The sequence below is a fragment of the Spinacia oleracea genome, chromosome 1, assembly GCF_020520425.1.
Source record: "Spinacia oleracea cultivar Varoflay chromosome 1, BTI_SOV_V1, whole genome shotgun sequence".
Classification (NCBI taxonomy): Eukaryota; Viridiplantae; Streptophyta; class Magnoliopsida; order Caryophyllales; family Amaranthaceae; genus Spinacia; species Spinacia oleracea.
The window spans coordinates 2128923-2153982 of NC_079487.1; the positions used below are offsets into that span (position 1 = coordinate 2128923).

The window sequence follows — 25060 nt, forward strand, 5'->3', positions numbered from 1 at the left end:
CAATTGTGTCTATAAATTATGACCCTAGGCACCTATTTATAGAGGTATGGAAAAGGAATTATAATCCTACTATGATTTGGATTTATTAATTAGAATCCAACTTGAACTCTAAATAATAAACTTAATCTATTAGGATTAGGATTTAATCAATACACGAATTCCGATAGGATTAGGATTCGTTACGAGAATGAGCATCGTATGGCCACGAGCATCACACCACCCGCGCAGGCCTTGCGGCCCACACGAGCAGTCGCTGCTCGCAGCCCAACAGCACGCCTAGCGTGCGCGCGCCAAGGCCTTGCTGGGCCTGGCCTTGCGCTGGGCCTGGCGAGGCTGTGGCTCCATGTTGGGCGCTCGGCTTGCTGTGCGCGGGCCTGGCTTCGTGCTGGGCCTTCGTCTAGCAAGCCTCGTCCGATGCTAATTCGTACGATGCGCTTTCGATTAAATTCCCGGTTCCAGAATTCATTTCCGATACGAACAATATTTAATATTTCCGATTCCGGAATTAATTTCCGTTTCGAACAAATATTTAATATGTCCGTTTCCGGAATTATTTTCCGATTCCGATAATATTTCCGATTCCGACAATATTTCCGTTTCCGGCAATATTTCCGATTCCGGTAATATTTCCATTTCCAATAATATTTTCCGATACGTACCATGTTTCCTTTTCCGGCAACATCTACGACTTGGATAATATTTATATTTCCGATACGATCCATATTTCCGTTTCCGGTAATATCATCGTTTCCGGAGTATTCATTTCTTGCTTGTGACGATCTCAGCTCCCACTGAAACCAAGATCCGTCTATTCCGAATATCCATAGATGGAGTATTTAATGCCATTAAATACTTGATCCGTTTACGTACTATTTGTGTGACCCTACGGGTTCAGTCAAGAGTAAGCTGTGGATTAATATCATTAATTCCACTTGAACTGAAGCGGCCTCTAGCTAGGCATTCAGTTCACTTGATCTCACTGAATTATTAACTTGTTAATTAATACTGAACCGCATTTATTAGACTTAATATTATATGCATACTTGGACCAAGGGCATTATTTCCTTCAGTCTCCCACTTGTCCTTAGGGACAAGTGTGCATTACCTAATAGGATGATTGGACTAAGCCAAAGCACTTACATTGACAAAGTGCTAGCTAGGTTCAATATGATGGAAGCCAAGAGAGGCCATCTACCCATGTCACATGGCATATATCTAAGCAAGAATCAGTGTCCCAAACATCTGATGAGCGTAGAAAGATGATTGGAATTCCATACGCTTCGGCTATTGGATCCATCATGTATGCTATGATTTGTACAAGGCCGGATGTTTCGTTCGCACTCAGTGCAACGAGCAGGTACCAGTCAGAACCAGGTGAGGCGCATTGGACTGCTGCCAAGAACATCCTAAAGTACCTGAAAAGGACTAAGGATCAGTTTCTGGTTTATGGTGGTACAGATGAGTTGATTGTTAAGGGCTATACGGACGCAAGCTTTCAAACCGACAGAGATGATTTCACATCACAGTCTGGGTTTGTGTTCTGCCTCAACGGCGGAGCAGTAAGCTGGAAAAGTGCTAAGCAAAGCACTATTGCGGATTCTACAACTGAAGCCGAGTACATTGCTGCCTCAGAAGCAGCAAAGGAAGCTGTTTGGATTCGGAAGTTCATCGAAGAACTTGGTGTTGTCCCCTCCATTAAAGGACCAGTGGCTTTGTATTGCGACAATAGCGGAGCCATTGCCCAGGCAAAGGAGCCTAGGAGCCACCAGAAGTCCAAGCACGTACTGCGGCGATTTCATATACTTCGAGAGATCGTTGAAAGAAAGGAAATCGAGATTTGCAAGGTTGGAACTGACGACAACGTCGCGGATCCATTGACTAAACCGTTGCCACAAGTGAAACACAACGCACATGTAGCAACCATGGGAATCAAGCATGTTGGAGAATGGCTTTGATTTTCTAAGTATTGTTTTAGAACATCTGTTAGATCTATGTTTAAAACAATTGGTTTAACCATTTCATATTTATGAAATTTATTTATTTCATATTCATTTAATTGTGGTTTAGAATTAAATGATAAGTCCATGTGATTCAAATCATTCAAATGGGATGTCAAGATGGATTCTTTGACAAAGAAACACCCATAAGTGAACTTGAATATTGAAGTCACAAAGGATCCCTAATCTAGGTCATTGAAAGGTGGACGACCAATGACTAATGAAGATTAGATTGCAAGTAGATTACTTAGTTCTGTTTCTTGAACTAGAGTGACTGGATGTCAGAATCTTTTGCATAGATACTTATTGGATCTTGTATCGGATTGACCATGAGAACACTTTAAGAGATTAAAGTCATGTCATAGGTAGTTCTCATTAATGGTGATTAGAAACCGTTCCTCAGAACATGAGCGATTATGTCTGCTCATTTGAGAATTAGTTTGCTTTGATACTAGCTAAACGTCGCACCGTAAAAGGAGGCTATAAAAGCAGTTATTGGGCGTACTATGAATCAAAGTGAGTGTTCATAGATTGCAAGAATGGATAGTCCTCCTATCTTTGATAGGATATGGTGTTGTTGTGTAACAAGGCCTCTCGGAGAGTTAGATACTGTAAAATGCATGGCCGTGCTCAGAATGGTTAGGCTTAACCTTCTGCAAAAGTTTGACAGTTGAAATCTGTAATCCGAGAAACAATTCTAGACCTAATAAGGATGGCTTGGATCTTACCTTATGTTCAGTAAGTAACACTAAGTGACAAAGGAATGTGGATGCACACTTATCTGAATGACAAGTGGGAGATTGAAGGAAATATGTCCTTCACCCAAGGTGCATTAAGTCTAATACCAAGGTTCAGATTAATTGCGAACAATTAATTCAGTGAGATCAAGTGATCGGAACAGCTAGCTGGAGCAATGCTTCCGATCAGTGAGTTCTAATGGATATTGAACTCACAACTTACTCTTGACTGAACCTACAAGGTCACACCAATGACACATAACAGATCACCGGATTAAATGAATCGGAAATTCATTTAATAACTTTTCGGGAATTAGTTGGAAACGTATTATATGATACGACCTTTGTCGGAATCGTATATCGTATCGCGAATATTCGTAAGCTGGGCGACACGAATAAATCGTATCGTACGACGGTGATTCGTCGTATACGAAACGATAAATAATATATCGGAAATATATTAAATCGCGAATACGAAGGGCATCGGAGTTGTCGGCCCGTCGAGCCAAGCACGTAAGCGTGCAAGGCCCAACGAGCCAGCAAGCTCGCGAGCAAAAGGCGAGCAAGGCCAGCCCATTGGGCGAGCACGCATAAGCACGCACAGCAAGCACAGCAGCGACGAGCGAGCAAGGCCCACTGCCCAGCTGCTCGGCGCGCGCGCGCTGTGGGCTTCGGCCTGCAGTGTGTGTCGCTGGGCGGGGCGTGCGGTGCGAGTGCTTGCGTGATGTCGCAGGTCAAGGGCCCTTGGTTCTTGGCCGGTTACATCATTAATACAATAGGCATATTGTATTTTCCAACAACACACAATTCATATTACTCAAAACCCTAGAGACACAGAGAACCCTAATTCTCTCTGTGCCTCCAAAGTGAGTTCTTCCCGAAAGCAAAGTATCTTGATCGATTGTCTAAGCTACGATAATCAAGACGGATCTGAATGTGACGGTGAACCAAGTAGAGGAACGACAAGTGGAGTTCTTTGTTCGTGTTCGTTGACATATTATTGTGGAAAACATGCTTCGAATGTAAGTTTGCTTAATCTGTGCTTTATACATGTTTCCTGGCTTTGGGGATTGTTCCGCACATGTTATTATGTTTAACTGTATTCCCCTACAGAGGGCACAGCGCGCGCTGGCGTGAGAGAGCGAGCGAGGGAAGGCGAGCGGGTGAGTGAGGGCGTGGGCGTGCGAGGGCAGCAGCACACCACACAACACACACACTCGATGCAACAAGGGAGCAAGGGGCGAGGGCTGTGCCGTGCGAGAGGCATGAGCAGCAGCGAGCAAAGGGGACGGCGAGCACGAGTGTTGTGCGAGCCGACCGAGAGGAAGAGGGCAAGAGGAGTGGGGTGCAAGCAAGCCAAAAAGGGTTTTATGAATTTAAGGGCTTCATTTAATGATGGGGAGTCCTATTTATAGGCTCCCTATTTTCAATGGGCTAGGCTTAGGAAATTAGAATTGGGCTTAGGGAATTAAATGACTGGGCTAGCTTAGGACTTGAATTAAACTCTTTTGATTGGGCTCGTTTAATAAAACGAATTGGACTTTTTATTTAAAACCCGAAGCCTTTAAAAATCATTTGCAACTCATTTAATTTCCCGACTCAAGAATTAAATTCGTTTCGTAATTAATTAAAATAATAAATATTCTAATACATTTAAATATTATTTAAATGCTAATAAATCGTAAAATGCTTTATAAATATGATCAAATATACTTATAAATATTATAAAAATACGAGGTATTACAACTACTCCTTGTAGTAGAGATTACTAGTTTTATATGCATGCGATACGTGCGAGATTATACACAAACTAGTGTTATTGCAATTAATCACCATAAATAATAAGCATGAAGAGTTGTTTACAAAGTTCAATCATCTAAAGAAAAAAAATTCTTATGAAGTAAAGGAACCCCTCTTAAAACCTTTCGATGAAGTTTTCATCATTGACGAATGATCCTAATTATCTTAGATATTTTTTTAATATAGTAGTAATTAGGGGAATGCGTATGATGAAAGTATTGAGATATAAATTGGTATATTTTTTAAGCTAAAGGAACAACTAAGCTTAATTGTTCTTGGGTGCCTAGTTGTTTTTTTGTCTCTAACTGATCAAAGTTAACGTTATTATTGGATTAATGTTATTACTGGGTGTCTAAAGTATACGAAAAAGAAATGCATAATAACGTTAACTTTGACCAGTTAGAGACAAATGTGGCATGTCCCCAACTGTTAGGTTATGATACATATAAATGAATATAAATCATGCGGAAAAACCATAAAATTAAGCCAGTATTCCAAATTAATTACCACATAACAATTAGCATAATTAGGATGCATACTCTTTGTAGCGTGCCCTCCCTTGCTGCGCCCGAACCGAACAAGAACAAGTCTTTAGGACTCCAAGTGTCGTCCCTCCGTAGAAAGTCCACAGCACGTCCGGATCCACCTTAGGTTTGACTAACTAGAATCGCCTCAAAGGTACTATGATTTTCGGTTATTATGAGTGACTGAATTTATGCCTAAAACTCTCTTGAATACTTGGAAAACTCGTTATAAATTGTGAGCATTAATCACCTATTTATAGGGTATGGAAAAGGTATTGGAATCCTACTAGGAAACGAATTAATTAATTTGAATTTAATTTAAATTCTATTAATTAATTTATTTAGTAGAAATAGGAATTTAATCTTAAACGAATCCTACACGATTTAGGTTTCGTATGCAAGCACAAACACACACGAGCATGACCCGCATGCGCGCAGGCCATGCCCGCGCATACGCAAAGCCCACGAGGCTATGAAGCCCACGCGTGCTGCTTGGTGCCCACAGCCTAGGCGCGCGCTGGGCCTGGCCTTTGCGCTGGGCCTGGCGTGGCCTTGGGCTGTTTGTGCGGTGCGCTATGCTTGCTGGACGTGGGCCTGGCTTCGCTCTGGTCCTTCGTCTAGCAAGCTCGTCCGATGCTAATTCGTACGACGAGCTTCCGATTAATTTCCCGATTCCGGAATTCATTTCTGATACGAACAATATTTAACATTTCCGATTCCGGAATTAATTTCCGATTCTGATAATATTTCCGATTCTGACAATATTTCCGTTTCCGGCAATATTTCAGATTCCGGCAATATTTCCATTTCCGATAATATTTTCCGATACGTACCATGTTTCCGTTCCGGCAACATCTACGACTTGGATAATATTTATATTTCCGATACGATCCATATTTCCGTTTCCGGCAATATCATCGTTTCCGGAGTATTCATTATTTGCCTTTGACGATCTCAGCTCCCACTGAAACCAAGATCCGTCGATTCCGAATATCCATAGATGGAGTATTTAATGCCATTAAATACTTGATCCGTTTACGTACTATTTGTGTGACCCTACGGGTTCAGTCAAGAGTAAGCTGTGGATTAATATCATTAATCCACTTGAACTGAAGCGGCCTCTAGCTAGGCATACAGTTCACTTGATCTCACTGAATTATTAACTTGTATAATTAATACTGAACCGCATTTATTAGACTTACCGTTAAATGCATACTTGGACCAAGGGAATTATTTCCTTCACCAACATATATAAACTTAGTTTTTTTTTCTTTGCCTGTCAGTAACGTAATTGAGAGATTATAGTTGACATTCCATAATTTTCACTTCCTTTACCGATTTTATGATTCTCAATCAAAATTACTTATTTTTTGTTGACTTTTGTTCTTATGGCCCTTATAGATTTTAGGGATTTTATATCTTTGAGTTTCCTGACTTATTACTTCATTCACTAAATAATTAGCCTTTTATTTTTTGATAATCTAAAATTCTAAATAATCAGCCTTTGAATTGAATTAAATTGTGAAATTGTGGAGGATACTTTAGTCTATTTTACAGGAGGACACCAAAAGTTTAATTACTAAATTGACCTTATGAATTCGTTTTTTAGGATAGAGATAATAATTAGTTATGGGTCGTTTCGGTATCGTTTTTTGTTTTCAGTTTTCTGTTTTTTATAAAACTAAAATCAAAATATGAAAACCACAAAAAGTAGTTTCCAGTTTTTTGTTGTCAATTTTTAAAATTAACATGATTACAATAGGTATGACTATTTTTTAGTTCATAATTCAATCTAAATCAGACTTATAAAACCAAAAAAACCAAAAACTGGGAATTGACAGTGATATCGAACGAGCCCTTAGTTAATTAAAAAAAGAAACCATGACTCGAGCCTCTATTATATAAGTGAAAATGTGATGTTATTTTAGTAAATTCACTTTTGGTGTCCCCCTTTGATTACTAAAATATCCTCAACGCTTATACTTCCTCTTTTTTTTAATACTCGCAACGTTTGGACTTTCTACACTATTTATATAATCTACTTTGACTATTCTTAGTGCTTTTTATATAAGATAAAACATAGTCACGTGGGATCTTGTTAGATTCGTCTCAATGTATATTTTCAAAATATCAACTTTTTATAATTTTTGCATAGAGAGAATTTAAGATATAAATGACCAAAGTTGTGCATTGGCATGCGTGAAAGTAACAAACGTTGCGAGTATTAAAAAACGGAGGAAGTAGAATAGAGAATATAATGACAACCTACCCATTAGGAAAATCCCAAAGAAGCATTTTAATCAATCTAGTCCCTTAAATAAATTCTTACTATTTTAATCAATCTGTTTATATGCGTTCGACTCTATCTAACTTATATGTTTCTTATATTCACACGCATCGCATTTATATTAAACTTTTTACATGTTATTTCAGGTTTAAATGTAATAACACAAATTTAGTTCTTATATTCGCATGTATGGCGTGCATATAAGACTAGGAGGGCGGAATGGCCAATATCTGATATGTATTTCAAGATACATCACCCCACTAAACGACAAAATAGAGATAAGACAAAAATGAAAGCAGGTGTCATTTATCAAAGAACATATGCCATTTTTCAAAAACTAATGCCATTTCCCAAAAACGAAAGCCATTTTCAAAAAAATTAACTTTGTCCTTTACCGTTTTGTCTTATCCCTATTTTATCGTTTAGTGGGTGATATGTATTTGTGAAATAAATATCAAATAATTCCTCTGTTCTTATTTACATGATACAATGAGATTTTAGACACTATTCACAAACACCTTTGACTTCCTTTTGTGGTTTATACATAAGAAAAAACATAGTCATTGAAGGAAATAATGCCCTTGGTCCAAGTATGCATTCTATGTTAAGTCTAATAAATGCGGTTCAGTATTAATTAACAAGTTAATAATTCAGTGAGATCAAGTGAGCTGAATGCCTAGCTAGAGGCCGCTTCAGTTCAAGTGGAATTAATGATATTAATCCACAGCTTACTCTTGACTGAACCCGTAGGGTCACACAAATAGTACGTAAACGGATCAAGTATTTAATAGCATTAAATACTCCATCTATGAATATTCGGAACCGACGGATCTTGGTTTCAGTGGGAGCTGAGATCGTCACAGGCAAGAAATGAATACTCCGGAAACGATGATATTGCCGGAAACGGAAATATGGATCGTATCGGAAATATAAATATTATCCAAGTCGTAGATGTTGCCGGAAACGGAAACATGGTACGTGTCGGAAAATATTATCGGAAATGGAAATATTGCCAGAATCGGAAATATTGCCGGAAACGGAAATATTGTCAGAATCGGAAATATTACCGGAATCGGAAAATAATTCCGGAAACGGAAATATTAAATATTTGTTCGAAACGGAAATTAATTCCGGAATCGGAAATATTAAATATTGTTCGTATCGGAAATGAATTCCGGAATCGGAAAATTTAATCGGAAGCGCATCGTACGAATAAGCATCGGACGAGGCCTGCCGGACGAGGCCCAGCACGAAGCCAGGCCATCGCCCAGCAAGCCAAGCGCGCCGCACAAACAGCCACGCCAGGCCCAGCGCAAGGCCAGGCCCAGCAGGCTGCGCGCAGCGCACAGCGCGCACAGCGCGCACAGCGCGCACAGCGCGCACAGCACGCGCAGCGCGCAGCGCGCGCGGGCGCTGAGTGGGCTGCTGCTCGCGCGCACGCATGGGGCCCATCGTGGCTGCCGTGCGTGTGTGTGCAAGTGTTTGTGTTCGTGCACGTTTCCTAAAACATGCAGAGTTCGGTTAATGATTAAATTCCTAATTCTATTTGATAAATTAATTAAATTAGAGTTCTTGTAGGATTCTAGGTTTAATTAATTTGTATCTGAATAGGATTTCGATTCCCTTTCCATACCGCTATAAATATGAGGCTAGGGCTCACAATTTATAACACAAGTTTCAAAGTATTCAAAGTGAGTTTTTGAGAGAAAAATTCAGTCACACATTTGCCTATAAAGTGCCGAAAATAATAGTACCTTAAGGGCGATTCTAGTTGGTCAATCTTAAGGCGGATCCGGACGTGCTGTGGACTATCTACGGAGGGACGACACTTGGAGTCCTAAAGACTTGTTCTTGTTCGGTTCGGGCGCAGCTAGGGAAGGCACGCAACAAAGAGTATGCATCTAATCTATGCTAAATGATTATGTGTAAATAATATGTTTTCCTGGGTTTATGGTTTTTCCGCATGATTTATGAATTGTCATATTTATCATAACCTAACAGTGGTATCACGAGCCCCTTATTATTTTCATAATCTAAATTGCATGAACATGGTTAAATATTACAAATTTGCAAGAATTAAAAGGAGTGATTAATTTTCGTAATTGTTAATTAATTGCAAATTGCGTTTATTTAATTATACGTACGCAGTTTTTCGGCAGTTTCTTCGTTACTCATCCGAATTGAGTGATTTTTGTGTCAATTCCGCATGTAAAAGGCATTCTAAAATTTTGACAAAAATAATTTTTTTCTGCCGAACCCAGAATTCTCAAATTCGAAGCCTAACTATGACTTTTCGAAGGTTTTAGTTTTTCGAATGTAAAATTTCGTAAATTTAAGATGTTAAATTAAATATTTGCGATTCTTGTTGATAAATCTTGAATTTTTGATTGACCTACTGCATATGTTTAACAAGTTTGAATGCCTAGTCTTGTTAATTATGCAATCTAATTTGTAATTATGATTAATTTGTTGAAAATTAGAATAATTTAGAATTAATTTGATTTTCATAATTAATTGTAATTTAATTAGAAACCTATGATTAAAAACCACCATAAAAATTGTAAATTTACGATAAATTTTAAATTTTTATGACCTAGACTTGAATCCATAACAATCGGAAATCAATTGGATAATAAATTTTCGATTTTTTCGCCCTAAAATTATGAAATTAATATTATTTATTAATTTGTCATTAATTTTAAATATAAATTTTAAAATTTTATGCGATTCGTTCATAAAACTTGCACGCACGAAGCAATGGACGCTTCGTGTTACCCTTAAGGGGTGTTGTATAATGCGGGCATGCGACGACGAGCAAGGGAGCTCGTCGCCCGTGCGGCACGAATGCAATGAGCAAGGGCGTAGTGCACGAGCACAAGGCAGCAGCCCTGCCTTGTGTCGTGTGCCACGACCAATGGACGAATGGGCATGGGCGTAGGGCGAGCCAAGGCAGTCGCGTGTGGGCAGCAAGCGAGCTGCGCCACAACGCGCGCTGCCTCGCACAAGAGCGCGCAGCCTCGCGCGCAGCGAGCGCAAGCTCGCGTGCCACGAGCGCTGCGCCTAGCATTGCGCGCGCGCACAGCGAGCGATGTCGCCCGCCCAGCGAGCGATGTCGCGCGCCCAGCGAGCGATGGCTCGCGCGCCCAGCGAGCGATGGCTCGCGCGCCCAGCGAGCGATGGCTCGCGCGCCCAGCGAGCGATGGCTCGCGCGCCCAGCGAGCGATGTCGCGCGCCCAGCGAGCGATGTCGCGCGCGCACTGCGAGCGATAGCCAGCGTGCGATGAGCGCTGGCGCGCGCAGCGAGCACCAATGCGTGCGGAGGCTTGCGATAGGGATGCAGCAGCTATGCGACGAGCGCATGGGCTGCGCGCACATGGCCAGCAATGGTTGTGTGCGTGCGGCCCATGGGCGTGCAACGCGTAGGGTGTTTGCGTTACGATTAAATCGTTTTGAATGTTTAATTTGAAAATTTCAGTTCACGTAATTTTAATTAATTTTAAAATTAATAATTTAAATTATTTTCTTGGATTTTAATTTTGAATATTATAATTATAATAAATGTTATTTATTCTAATTATTTTACTAAAATTAAAATCATGAATTAATTTAAATGCGACTGAAATTAAATTAAACTTTTTGGATTCAATTATAAATTTATATGAGCTTTAAATTTTAATTAAATTTGTATGTTTCCGGTTAGACTAGAAATACATTTTTATGTTTAAAATTGGTAAAGCATATGAATTTATTGGTTTAAGTGGGAGCGCTTTTTAGTCATAAACTCTTGATTAGGTCTACAAATCCTTAAGGTTAAAACAACTTGATTAGAATTAATAAGGACTGAATAATTGGTAGATTATTGGTGCCCTTGATTAATTGCTGCAAATGTTTACGTGATGCATAATGTGTTTTACTAACCAGCTATGTGGGCCATTCATGATAATGAATGGGTGAATGGTATATATTGTATATGTACTGTTTTGCAGGTTATGAAGTGACTAGTATGGCTTAAATAGGATAGAAAATATGGTCTGCGTACCATTAATTTGAATGTAATTGGTCTAAAGAACCAAAGTTATTTTTCAATTCAAATATGGTCTGCGTACCATCAAATAGTTGTAATTAGTTATAGCTTATCCTATTTGAAGAAAATGGTGCCTCCCACGGAGATTTTCAAGACGGACTTTGAAGTCAAAGCTTCAAGATGAAGTCGGGCCATACTAGATCACATTTATCTTATGCATGTTTTAAGTTATTTATTGCTTTAAATATGTCTTAAAATGCATGAGATCAAAAGCTTGATTATGTTGCATGATTAAGGATTTTAGTTCACTTAAAATCTAACCAACATAGTAAGAGCCTTAAGTTCCAAACTTAAAAATTGAGTTAAAAGGTGCCATGCCAAAATATACACTTGCTTGGATATCCTTTACATCAATCTAGTAATAGTTTTCGCTCAGCGAGGTGTTACTTATTGGTCCTAAAGGGGCAAGGTACACAAATAATTGTGAGTACATGTTAGTTTTGGTGAAACTCAACGATATAAGTAAGGAGTCCTTTTATGTCGTGGCAAAATCGATAGGTTTACCTAATAAGTTCTTAGACGTACCTATCAACCAAGAGTAGTTTCTAGACTATTAGCAAAAGGCTTTTGCTTACCTAAAATGTTTTAGGATTAAGTCGACAAACTGTGCTTAGTTCTTCAATGATTTTAGGATCTTGGAATCATTTTATTCACACCTGCCGGAACAATAAAATCGAATAAAATGCTAATAACTTGTTTGAATTGCATGGTTGCTTTAATTTCAAGTTATTATTCATGATAAATGTTTAGACTTTGCATGCTTCAATGTATGTTTTAATTATTGTTTATAATTAAATATCTTGCACTGCAATAAATCCTTTTAGAAAGGTAACAGTAAATTTCCTCGATTGGTAGTGAATCCAAGAACGATTCACGGAAATGAGAGAAGGTGAGCAATTTAAAATGTACGTTTCTTTTAGCGACTTTTATGGTTGTTTTCGAAGATCAAAATCGAATGGCAAACCAATTGATGCTTGTGAATTCAAAATACAATGTAGTTTTGAGATCATAAAGCATTGAGCTTAAACGCTCAGCTTTACCAATGGTTAACAACCTAATATCTTTGTCCATTTAATTCTCGAATGAGTCTAGTCCCTAGACATTCGAATAGATCGATGCTTAGAGAACTTTAGAAGCTTCTTGTAAGATCATCTAGTTGAACAGAATATTCAACATAAATTAAAATGGTAAAAAGCTTGTTGGGGTGACATTGGACATGTCTAACAAAGTATAAAAGTCAACACTAAAGAATTCAATTCTTAAGACTATAAGAAAGGGTACAAGAAATAGGAAAACGAGGAACAAATGAAAGGAATTTACGATTCCGTTTCTACCTATAAGTTTATGTTTAAAGAGAAGTGACCTAGCAATCAAACTTCCTTGGTATCATATACCGCTTGAGGTTCTTACTTCGGTAATAACTCAAACAATGGAAGCTAGGATACACTAATGACCTACAAGTGGGAAATGAAGCATGGCAATGCTACATTAGTTGTAGGGTCATCTAGTTTGTTTTAAGTCCTTTCAAAGGCTGGAACTTAATGGCTATTTTGTTCCATAATCAACATACCTAAATTTCTGTTTTCAAACACAGAAAGACTCACATTCAAGAAAAACAAAAACAATGTTTGTTTGTTTATTTGAATGAAATGGTCAATTACAGGTTGAGTCAATATGCTTGATTAAAACAAACAACTCTTTAAAGAACTTTACTAGGTTCAAATCAATCCTTTGATATGAGTTCCACTAATCTTTGGCATTGTTGCTTAGACCATATCAACAAGTTAACATTCATAAGCTCTATTTTGATGGACTTTTGAAAGTTGATTGATTTCTAGATCATTTTAAGACAGCTAGTCTTACTTGTTGAAAGTAACAAAAGATATGAACTATTGTTAGAACGCCTAGACAATAGAGTTCAAAGCTAAAGAAAGATTTTATGACTTTATTATTTCACACAGATTTGAGTGAATATAGGTTTATTTACTCAATTTGATATAAGTTTGAATCTGTTTGGCTAGTTCAAAGATTCAGAAGTATAAAATCCACTTGGCAAGAAATCATAAAGATCTAGGTTAGATCATGTTGATGATTACTTGAGACCAAATATGATCATCAATGATTGTGTGTTATAATTTCACAATCTAGGTCCATAAGATATGGCATATCTACGTTGGAATGATCGAAGTCAATTAGTACTTGATTCGATCAATGATGAATCATAAAGACTTTTCCTATAATTTCTAAAACAAAATGCTCAACTACCACCAAACTAAACCAAATTCGTCAAAGCTATTGAAAAGTAATTTCAGAATATCTTTTCATAATATATCTAAAGAGTTCCTAAACTCAGTGGGAGCTTACTGTTTGTTATTCAACAAACTAAGGCCCAAGTATAGATATATGTTTCATTGTGATTTATTCAAATGAAACACAAGGGTATTGTTTCTACCACGAATTTTTGAGAACATAATGTTTGTTTGCTCGAAATAATGTCCTTTTGGAGATTCGTTTCCAAAATGACAAGTGGGAGAAAATAGACCTCGAAAACTTTCGAGGCGAACAACAAACATAAACGGACATTCCGGAGGCTTTTCGAAGTGCTTCAGAAAATCCGAACTTATTCTTTAAAGACTTTAGAAGTGGCTTTAAAGAATAGACATCTCTTAGAAGACTTTACAAGTGCTTCAAGGAGAACAGAATATTCAAAGGACTTTCAAATGGCTATTGATATTCTATTGTTTGATGTTCTATACCCAAGTAGGCATAGAATTCAAGTCACTGAAACTATGAGATTCTTCTATTAGATAGTGAAGAAACATAGAGATCAGGTCAATGAAACTATGAGATTCTTCTATTAAATAGTGAAGAAACCTACAACTTGCAGTCAAACTATTATCATGTAGATTAATGAGTTTGTGACTTGTAAGAAAGCTATGACGAAACCCAGATTCCCTAAAATGGTTAGAGGCCATATATAGACTCAAATGTTTTAAATGGTTAGAAGCCATAAAACATACTCAATGTTTTGATGACAAAATTGAAATTTTGTTGATTTGCAAGAATAGTTTCACACCTATTGGTTGCAAGTTTGTTTTAAGGATAAAAACCATCAAACATGGAATTGTGTTCACACACAAAGCTAGATTAGTTGCTAAAGGTTACAAGCAAATTCATGGCATGGATTGTGTTGAAACCTCATGCAAAATCGTAATGCTTAAGTCTATAATTCAAGCAATGATTGCATATTGGTACATATAGCAATTGGATGACAAAACGTATTCCTCAATCAAATGTTGGAATATAATATGTACATGGTATGTCATAGAGTTTGTAGATCCAAATAAATGCTTGAAAAGGAAAGCTAGCTTATAAAATCTAAGTACAGATTTAAGCAAGCAATTGGGAATTAGAAATGTATTTTAGTGAAGCTAATAAGTATTTTAGTTTCATAAAATGTACATGATTCTTATAGATATATAAGAAGTTTAGTGGGAGTACATAAAAAACTTAATTGGTCCTATGTGTGTCACACACATATCTCTCTATTGTAAAATAACATTCAAATGCTAATGATTTAGATTTGAGATTATTCATCAATGATGGACCATGGCGAAACTTAGTACATACTGGGTATTGTTTTGGATTAAGTAATGGCATTTACTAAATCAAACACGAAAGTCTCCATTGGAGATATTCGACCCATGTGAATAAATCTAAGTAAAGGATGTTTGAACTATGTATAAGCATTTACTAAGTTAAACATCAAAGAGTCTAAATGAGATTCTTAACCTATATTATATGTCAAAGAATTTAGCTGGATTCAGTATCTACTGAAATTGAATGAGCTAAAGTTACATGAATAGAATTCAATTGGGAATTATTCTACAAAAGAATTTATCATGTATGATATAATATGAGGATCGCCAAAAACGTATCGTATGACTTTAGGCATGACGAACATATACCAATCTCTATTGATCTAAGTGAAGACCAATTAGATTGAGATCAAGAAAAACTTATGGTACCTGAAAAGGTACATAGGATCACTTCTTGATTCAAGGAAATAAAGATATGCTAAATATTGATGCTACACGCATAAACACTGGCAAAGGATCAAGCAAGACCCTTTGGAGTTAACCATTGACAAGGACGAGCTAAAGAGCATCGTGTTTTGAAATGGCAACATGGATTGAAGACCATGAGTTGTTGCGTGGGAAATTAAATATGTTCTAAGATATAGCTGGAAAGTCTTCCACATATCTGTGAACTGCTTGGATAAGCAAATCCAAACAAAGCATCACTAGCAACCTAAACAGTTGAAGTAAAAGTAATTATTGCCTAAGAAGCAATAAAACAGGGGTGTTTAAAGTTCTTCACTGAACTTGGGTAGATCACTTATCTGCTGGCTTGATGGTTCTTCATTGAAAAATGCGTAGAACCACTCTTGAAGCAAGAAAAACGTCTGCTAACTTGATGGTTCTTCATTGCAAAATGAGTAAAACCACCATCGAAGTAAGAAAGACTAGATCACATAATAAACAAACTCGAAAAGATCTTATCATCATATCTCGAAGAACATTCGATGAAAAGGATATTAAGATTGGCAAAGCATGATAACTAAACCTATGCAACAAGTGAGAAGCAACACTCACGTTGTAGCACTGGAAATCAAGCATAGCTTTGAATTCCATGAATTGTTTTAGAAGATGGGTTTGAGGCCCATGGTTATAAAACATTGGGGTTGAACATTTATCATATATGAAATGTATTTTCATATTCCATTTAATCTTGGTTTAGTATTAAATGATGAGTCCCTTCAAATTTGACGATATATTCAAGATAGACTGTCAGGACCAGTCCTGTGACTAAGAAATGTCTATCAAGTGAACTTGAATGTCAAAGGTTGAAAATGGTCCCTGGTCGGAGTTTTCTATAAAATTGGACGCATAGAAAACGTTAGACGATTAGAATGCAAGATGACTAGTAGTTCTGTTTCTTGAACTATGTGGACATGGCAATGTCATAATCATTTGCATAGATACTTACTTTGGGAAGACTAGTATCGGACAAGACCTATGAAACTTTACTGTAAGAGATGAAAATCTGTCATAAGTAAATTTCATTAAAATTATTAGACACTAAATCCTCAATACCTGAGTGATTTGAGATTACTTGTTTGAGAACTGGTTACTTTGACGTTGACCAACCGTCGCACCGTAAAAGGAGGCTATAAAGGCAACGCTCAGGTAATCACCTATCAAACGAAGTCTAATCTCAAGATCGCAAGATTGGGATTGTCCTCCCATAAATCGGGATGAGATGCTTAAAAGTTGTACAAGGCCACTCGGAGAGCTAGAAACTGTGAAATGCATGGCCGTGCTCGGATGAATCATAGGCTATGATTATCTGTTTATTTGATCAGTTGAACTCTGAAACCGAGGAACACCTCTGGACATAATAAGGATGACAACTCTTACCTTATGTTCAAGAGCAAGCATCGAGCGACAAAGGAATTAGGAAATGCACACTTGTCCCTAAGGACAAGTGGGAGACTGAAGGAAATAATGCCCTTGGTCCAAGTATGCATTCTATGTTAAGTCTAATAAATGCGGTTCAGTATTAATTAACAAGTTAATAATTCAGTGAGATCAAGTGAGCTGAATGCCTAGCTAGAGGCCGCTTCAGTTCAAGTGGAATTAATGATATTAATCCACAGCTTACTCTTGACTGAACCCGTAGGGTCACACAAATAGTACGTAAACGGATCAAGTATTTAATAGCATTAAATACTCCATCTATGAATATTCGGAACCGACGGATCTTGGTTTCAGTGGGAGCTGAGATCGTCACAGGCAAGAAATGAATACTCCGGAAACGATGATATTGCTGGAAACGGAAATATGGATCGTATCGGAAATATAAATATTATCCAAGTCGTAGATGTTGCCGGAAACGGAAACATGGTACGTGTCGGAAAATATTATCGGAAATGGAAATATTGCCAGAATCGGAAATATTGCCGGAAACGGAAATATTGTCAGAATCGGAAATATTACCGGAATCGGAAAATAATTCCGGAAACGGAAATATTAAATATTTGTTCGAAACGGAAATTAATTCCGGAATCGGAAATATTAAATATTGTTCGTATCGGAAATGAATTCCGGAATCGGAAAATTTAATCGGAAGCGCATCGTACGAATAAGCATCGGACGAGGCCTGCCGGACGAGGCCCAGCACGAAGCCAGGCCATCGCCCAGCAAGCCAAGCGCGCCGCACAAACAGCCACGCCAGGCCCAGCGCAAGGCCAGGCCCAGCAGGCTGCGCGCAGCGCACAGCGCGCACAGCGCGCACAGCACGCGCAGCGCGCAGCGCGCGCGGGCGCTGAGTGGGCTGCTGCTCGCGCGCACGCATGGGGCCCATCGTGGCTGCCGTGCGTGTGTGTGCAAGTGTTTGTGTTCGTGCACGTTTCCTAAAACATGCAGAGTTCGGTTAATGATTAATTCCTAATTCTATTTGATAAATTAATTAAATTAGAGTTCTTGTAGGATTCTAGGTTTAATTAATTTGTATCTGAATAGGATTTCGATTCCCTTTCCATACCGCTATAAATATGAGGCTAGGGCTCACAATTTATAACACAAGTTTCAAAGTATTCAAAGTGAGTTTTTGAGAGAAAAATTCAGTCACACATTTGCCTATAAAGTGCCGAAAATAATAGTACCTTAAGGGCGATTCTAGTTGGTCAATCTTAAGGCGGATCCGGACGTGCTGTGGACTATCTACGGAGGGACGACACTTGGAGTCCTAAAGACTTGTTCTTGTTCGGTTCGGGCGCAGCTAGGGAAGGCACGCAACAAAGAGTATGCATCTAATCTATGCTAAATGATTATGTGTAAATAATATGTTTTCCTGGGTTTATGGTTTTTCCGCATGATTTATGAATTGTCATATGTATCATAACCTAACAGTCATGTGGGGTCTTATTAGATTCATATCAGTAAATATTATTTAAATATCAACTTTTTATAATTTTTTCCGATATACAATTAGAGATATTAATATTTGAAATCGTGCATTGGCAAACGTGCCTAAATAATTGTGTCATTTAAAAAAGAATGGAGGAAGTATTGATTTATACTAGGACGGAGTAGTAAAATACTAAGGGGGTGTTTGGTTGGCCATTTTGGAATGGATTGGAATGGAGTTAGAATCCATTCCATCTAATTTTTTGTTTGGTTGGGTCTTTTTGGAATGGAGTTTCATACCAAGGGGGTTCTATCTCCACCCCAAACCCCTGGTATCACATACCCACCTCTAACCTAAGATTCATAATCCATTCCGCCAAAGTTACTAACCCTAAGTTACAAACAAACGAGGGAATGGAGATAGAGAGCAGCCGCCAACCACCTGGTCGGCGAGCATCACCGTCGACCTTCAAGCTACCACCGACCTTCACCACCGACCTTCATCGTCGACCTTCAATCCAGCTACCTTCGACCTTCAATAATCAACAACCACTCATCTCATTTGTGTAATCGACGAAGGCGTTGCTACTCCAAGAATATCGCCGGCTGATGAAACTCCTCACCATCATACATCTTTGATCTCCGTACATGCATTTGGAAAGTAGAATTGCAGATTTTTTATGTTTTCGGGAAATGAAAGTAAAATTGCAGATTTTGCTTTCCAAGAGTATCACCGCTAAGTCCTTGCAATATTGGGTTTTCATTTATTTATTTTTAAATTTTTTTTGATGTTTTCAAATATATTTTTTTCTAGGATGAAATTAATGGGACATAATGTAATTTTCTTTTGATAATAATATGAATAAAAATAATACGTTTATTTATGATTTATTATGAAGTAGGAGACTAGTAGTACATGATACATAGTCCATCGCTAAAGTGAACCAAACAATGGGTAAAGGATTATAAAACCATTCCAAACCGTAACAAACACAATTACTTAGGAATGAGGATGTCAATCCATACCTCCCTGGTATGGGCTTACAATCCCTTCCATTCCATTCCAATTTATTGAACCAAACGACCCTAAAATTGGAGGAAGTGACCAATACTTCCAAATTTAAATCGAGGAGTGAAAAAATCACAAAGAGGGTATTTTGGGAATAGTAGGAAACATAGAGGAGAGTTGTTTGGTAAAGGTAGGAAGCAACAGCGTTGCGGAAAGCGTAGAGGCGGAGGCGAGTGATGATCGAGGTTTGTATAAAAACCCAGAATTGATCAGATCTCCAATACTCTGGTTAATCGGTCACTGACAATGTCGGGCGTATCGTTGAAGTGCGGAGACTGCGGAACTCTTCTCAAATCCGTTGAAGAAGCTCAAGAACATGCCGAGCTCACCTCTCACTCCAATTTCTCCGAATCCACTGAACCTGTTCTCAATCTCGTCTGTTCTTCTTGTGGCAAACCATGCCGTTCCAAAACTGTAATTTCTTTCCCCATTTCCTTTGATTTTCTCTGTGTTTTTTTGTTAGGGTTTTGCAATTTCTGAATTTTGATTTCTTTTTGCAATTCCATCAGGAGAGCGATTTGCATACCAAAAGAACAGGCCACACTGAATTTACGGATAAGACTTCTGAAGTCACCAAACCTATTAATTTAGAATCACCTCATTCTTCCAATTCTGCTCCTATGGATGTTGATGCTCAACCTGAAGGTATTTTATTCCACCTAATTTCATCTCAATTCTGCATTATTGGACTGTATATGCCGGATTTTAATGTTATTATTGGTGTGCCCATTAGCTAAAATTTTTGTACTGTCTTGAACAATTGAACTCCTCTCCGAAAACCCATTGATATTTACCCAACCAGTATTTTTGAATCCTGATTAAATATTTCACGATTGCTTTCTGCAGAAATGGTTGTCCCCGAGGTTGATCAAACTCTGGTTCAGGAACTTGAAGGAATGGGATTCTCCACAGCACGGGCTACCCGAGCACTTCATTGCTCAGGTTCCATCCATCATTCATTCTTCAATCAATTTTTTTTGTATTGCTTAAACTCAACTAGGATGGAACCAGAGTTTTGCCTCTTTTCTCTCACAACTATAATAAGAAGGGAACATATGTGTTTTTTGTGTTATCATGTTCAGGTAACTCCAGTCTTGAGAGTGCTGTCAACTGGATTGTTGAACATGAGAATGATGCTGACATAGATCAGATGCCCATGGTACACATGCTCTTACCCAAGTTACCAACACTTAATTCCCCATTTGATGTTCTTATTCCAACTTTGTTCTGTCCTTCCCCTGTTGCTACGTGTATCATTAGCTGATGATGCAGAAACTTATGTGCCGTTTAGGCAATGTTGTCAATGGATTTTATGCGTATCTCCTTCCCTTACAGCTACTGTGTTTGAAAGTTATCCTCAATTACTATAAGCTGTTTTAAATTTTGTTTTCAGGTTCCTGCTAGTTGTAAAAACGAGCCTCCTAAACCCTCCCTTACCGAAGAAGAGAAGAAGGCCAAGTTTCTGGAGCTAAGGTACATATGGACATCCCAGTCCTTTATGCTATGCATCTGAAGCATTCCGCTTCTTGTTACTGCCTCACCCAACTAAAAGAAAAAGAAAATGTAAACGATACCACAAATTTTTTATATTTTGATATTCTTTTCCTCCATACATGAGAAAAGCCAATGCAAAGTGAGTTCAGTATACCATGAATAAACTGTAAAGTTGTATGGAGTGATGTCCCTTTGGTTTTCAGGTTCTATACAACACTATTTTTGTAACTTTCTGTTTTCCCCCTCTCCCTGCAACAAGAATAGTTCATTTTATTATTTGTTAAGTCTGTTTACAACTTTACATTACTCCGTATGTTTTACATGATGCTGCTAATTGAATTGCATTGGAACTAAATTAGCGTGCCTAAGAGCTTATGGATGTTTGTGTTTGGATTTGATTAAAAGTTTTTATTTCTCTCCTGTACTTACTAGGAAGTTTGTGTTTTGTTTACCTGGTACTAAAGACTGCAGATTTTTGCTTAAAACAACAAATCCTAATCATGCATATGGACCTTTGTGCTTATTAGATGAACGATTTGGAACACAAAGGGGTGCACAGGACAATTCTACATTGATTGGGTTAGGTCGAGCAGTTTATTCGAGACTTTATACTAAAGCCTTCTTTGCTAGTATATATATTGTAGCTGGCTATTTTACGGACCTCGCTGTGTTAGGAGTCTTAGATCTGTGAGGATATATCTAGCTTTTCATCACATTTCTCTAATAAACGCAATGTCCAATGCTCATTCACAAGGACCACATACATAAAACGGGGCAAGTAGTTGGGAATAGTCTAGGTTAACAGATAGGTTAGAGGGATTTTAGCAGAGAGCTCATAGTTGAGACCTATCTTGTTAATTTTTCCTTTAAATAATTCTTCTGTATTTGATGCATTTTTTTGGCAAGGATCAAAGTTGGCTCTAGTCAGTTAAAAGCTGATATTTTGTTCCATTTTGCTGTTGTTATACCCGATAATCTTTTTGATGTCGTCTACTCTAAATTTTGTAGAGAGCGGGCACGCAAGAAGAAGGAAGAGGAAGAAAGGAGGACGGAAAGAGAGAAAGAAAAGGTACACACCCATTTGTTGTGACGTTTAAATTGAAATGCGGCAATTTGCGTATGAATATTTGATTAAACGGAGAGCTTCTATCTACGAAGCGTTGCATGTCTGCTAATCTGCTATATTATAAGTTGGTAAAACACAAGCGTATTCTTTAGTTAGTAAATTTTTTGCTATCGCTTAGTCACTTACTCCTATTGAGGTATAGGATTGAGGTATATGAAGCTACCATAAGGTACGTCTTAAAATGTCACCTACTCTATATACGAGATTTTACCCATTCTTTATATTGAAACCTAAAGTTGAGTAATAATGCTGAAATGCCTCTAATGTCATTGGCTACCACATCCTCTTGGTGTATCAAGTGCAAGGGGAAAAAAATTAATCTGTTCGCTAAGAAAAGGGAACTGCAAGCTTGCCTACACATTGTATTGTTCCTCTTGTGCTCGATTGATGCATATTTATCCATGCAATTCAAATATAATGTTCATTTAATGCTATGTGGTCCAAGTTTTATATACATTCTCATATTGGCATCTCTTCTATGTTGAGTGCTTTCATGCAAATATCTTATGGTTATGTTTAGTACCTTTTAAAAGGTAGGCTGTGGGCCTGCGGTTTCACTGTGTCTTGAAATCAAACATCAAACCTCTTGCCGTGTGAGTAGTAAGTTTAACCAATGCATACTTCTAACATTTGTTTGGAATTTCTGTAGGAAAGGATTCGAATTGGAAAGGAACTTCTTGAGGCAAAGCGCATTGAAGAAGATAATGAGAGAAAGCGGTCTGTCTTCCTTCAGTAGACCTATAAATAATGTGCACTTTGAATTTCCTCTCTAATTCACTTTCGTTACAGATAGGACTTCTATGCCCATGGTATTTGAATTGATGCATATTGCGTTGTGGCAGTTTGATAGCCTTCAGGAAGGCAGAGAAAGATGAAGAGAAGAGAGCCTTGGAAAAAATTCGAAAGAGACTGGAAGAAGACAAGGTTCTAATATCTTATCTTCCTTGTTGTATACCTTTACAAGTAGTTCTAGTTAGATCAGAAGGTTCCAGTTGAAAGATTTCATGTTTAAATATCTCAGCAACATGTTTTTGCTTTGCTGTACTTTCTGCTTACCCCTCCGAGTGCCATTGAAATTTGTTGCCTGCAAATTAGTGGTTCTACTTAGTTAAACATGTCTGTAAAAAAATATTGGTTCTTACTTAGTGGATCTACTTAGTGGACTGTTCTACAGTCAGTCACTCCACAATGATCTTCTGACAAGCAAATATCTAACACATTCCTTTCTCTTGGTTTCACAGGCTGAAAGAAGACGCAAACTTGGGTTGCCTCCAGAAGATCCTGCTGCTGCAAAACCTTCTGAACCCGCTGTTGAGGAGAAAAAGGTAAATTCTTGTTAAGAAGAACATAGTTGTCAATTTAATCTATGAAATTGGAATTGTCCATATTCAGATGAGCTTATATATGAATTGCAGAGTGTTTTGCCTATTAAGCCTGTTACAAAAGCAGAGCAAATGAGAGAATGCCTCCGGTCTTTAAAAAAGAATCATAAGGTGAATCATGTCTTTACTGCTTTGCTTATTTTCACTTTGATTCATACATATTTTGTACAATGTCAACCTGTTGGATGGTTTACATCTTAGCCTTATTCTTAATACTATTTGTTGGCAAATGCTGAACCAGGACGAGGATGCCAGGGTAAAGAAAGCATTCCAAACACTTTTTACCTATGCAGGCAATGTGGTGAAGAATCCGGATGAGGAGAAATTCAGGAAAATTAGACTTAGTAACCAGGCTTTTCAGGTATGGGTTTGATGTTAAACTAATGATATGTCACTACTCACTAGGTGTCTGGTATTTCTCATATTGGTGATTTGTAAACTTCAAGGTGTTATGAAGACATGAGTGACATGAGTACATTCATGACTACAATGAGCTTTACTCTCTGATGCGAACAAGGCTCAATCGTCTAATATCTGTTTTATGCCGTGCTTTCTTGCAGGATAGAGTTGGTGGATTGAAAGGAGGCATTGAATTTCTTGAGCTGTGTGGATTTGGGAAGACTGAAGATGGCGAATTTTTGTTTATTCCCAGGGAAAAGGTTGATATAGCTGTTCTGAATTCAGCTGGTAAAGAACTGCAATCTGCCATTGAGAATCCTCACTTTGGTGTTCTTTGAACATTTCCTCACCACCTTTTTTCTAGTTTTATTCAAAGGGCTTTGTATACGAGTTTGAGTGGAAAGGAGTGACATTTTGCTCTCTTTTATATGTTATGACTTGATTCTATTTATCTCTGAAATTTTTATATCTTTTGCAACATTTTCTCTGAGAGGTAATTTTTACCTGTCATCTACTTTTGCGTGGTCTGGTTGCTGGTTTAGAATTTTGCTTTTGAGAAATGTCACTATGAAGTTCGAGTGGCCAGGGCTTAGAGGAGTTCAAAGAATTTGTTGATGGTTTCTATAATGGTTAATGCTTTGTGATGATCCATTCATGGAGTCAAATTTTATTACTCAATGAATTCACGTCCACAACTTGTTACTAAAAGATATCAGTCTCTCTCAGTTTCTTGTTTCTTACTCCATATTACATTTACTTTTTGCCTCTTTGTACAACTGTCAACCTAATGAACATGCTCAAAACTAGAACTCATAAATTTGACACACGTGAACAAGATGACCCTGTATCTAAATATTTTGTAAATCGAAATTGACTCGACTTAAAATGGATCTTTTTCATGAATTTGATTGATAACAATCCTGAATTTGACCAACTATAATCTGCACTTTACGACTACCAAACACCTAAAGCCTTCACAAAGACCAAGTGTTTGTCTTTTATATATGCGTCAATCAAACAATCAAACATTTTAAAAATTTCAATTTTCTTGGATTCAGGGATTTGGAGGGGAAGGAAGAGAAAGAAAAATGATTGGGAAAATTTCTCAATCACTTTTTAATTTGACACATATGAAGAAGATGACCCTATATCTAAAACTGTTGTGAATCCAAATTGACTCAACTTAAAAT

The 25060-nt window shown here is 37.7% G+C and overlaps 1 protein-coding gene across 1 annotated transcript; it reads left to right on the top strand.

Annotated features, from left to right (window-relative positions):
- Nucleotides 1–19554: 19554 nt before the first annotated feature.
- On the top strand, nt 19555–24350 carry LOC110800881 (uncharacterized). The gene is made up of 12 exons (XM_022006208.2): nt 19555–19883; nt 19979–20114; nt 20316–20411; nt 20552–20628; nt 20863–20942; nt 21972–22032; nt 22739–22806; nt 22932–23013; nt 23331–23414; nt 23505–23582; nt 23713–23832; nt 24032–24350. The coding sequence occupies exons 1-12, from the start codon at nt 19716–19718 to the stop codon at nt 24206–24208; spliced, it is 1227 nt and encodes a 408-aa protein (XP_021861900.2). The 5' UTR covers nt 19555–19715; the 3' UTR covers nt 24209–24350.
- Nucleotides 24351–25060: the final 710 nt, after the last annotated feature.

Excerpts from the sequence above, each read along its gene's own strand:
- LOC110800881 (XM_022006208.2), top strand. The coding sequence starts at position 19,716 with ATGTCGGGCGTATCGTTGAAGTGCGGAGACTGCGGAACTCTTCTCAAA. Across the intron at positions 20,629-20,862 it reads ACATAGATCAGATGCCCATG|GTTCCTGCTAGTTGTAAAAA; the intron begins GTACACATGCTC and ends TTTTGTTTTCAG. Across the intron at positions 23,014-23,330 it reads AGAGACTGGAAGAAGACAAG|GCTGAAAGAAGACGCAAACT; the intron begins GTTCTAATATCT and ends TTGGTTTCACAG.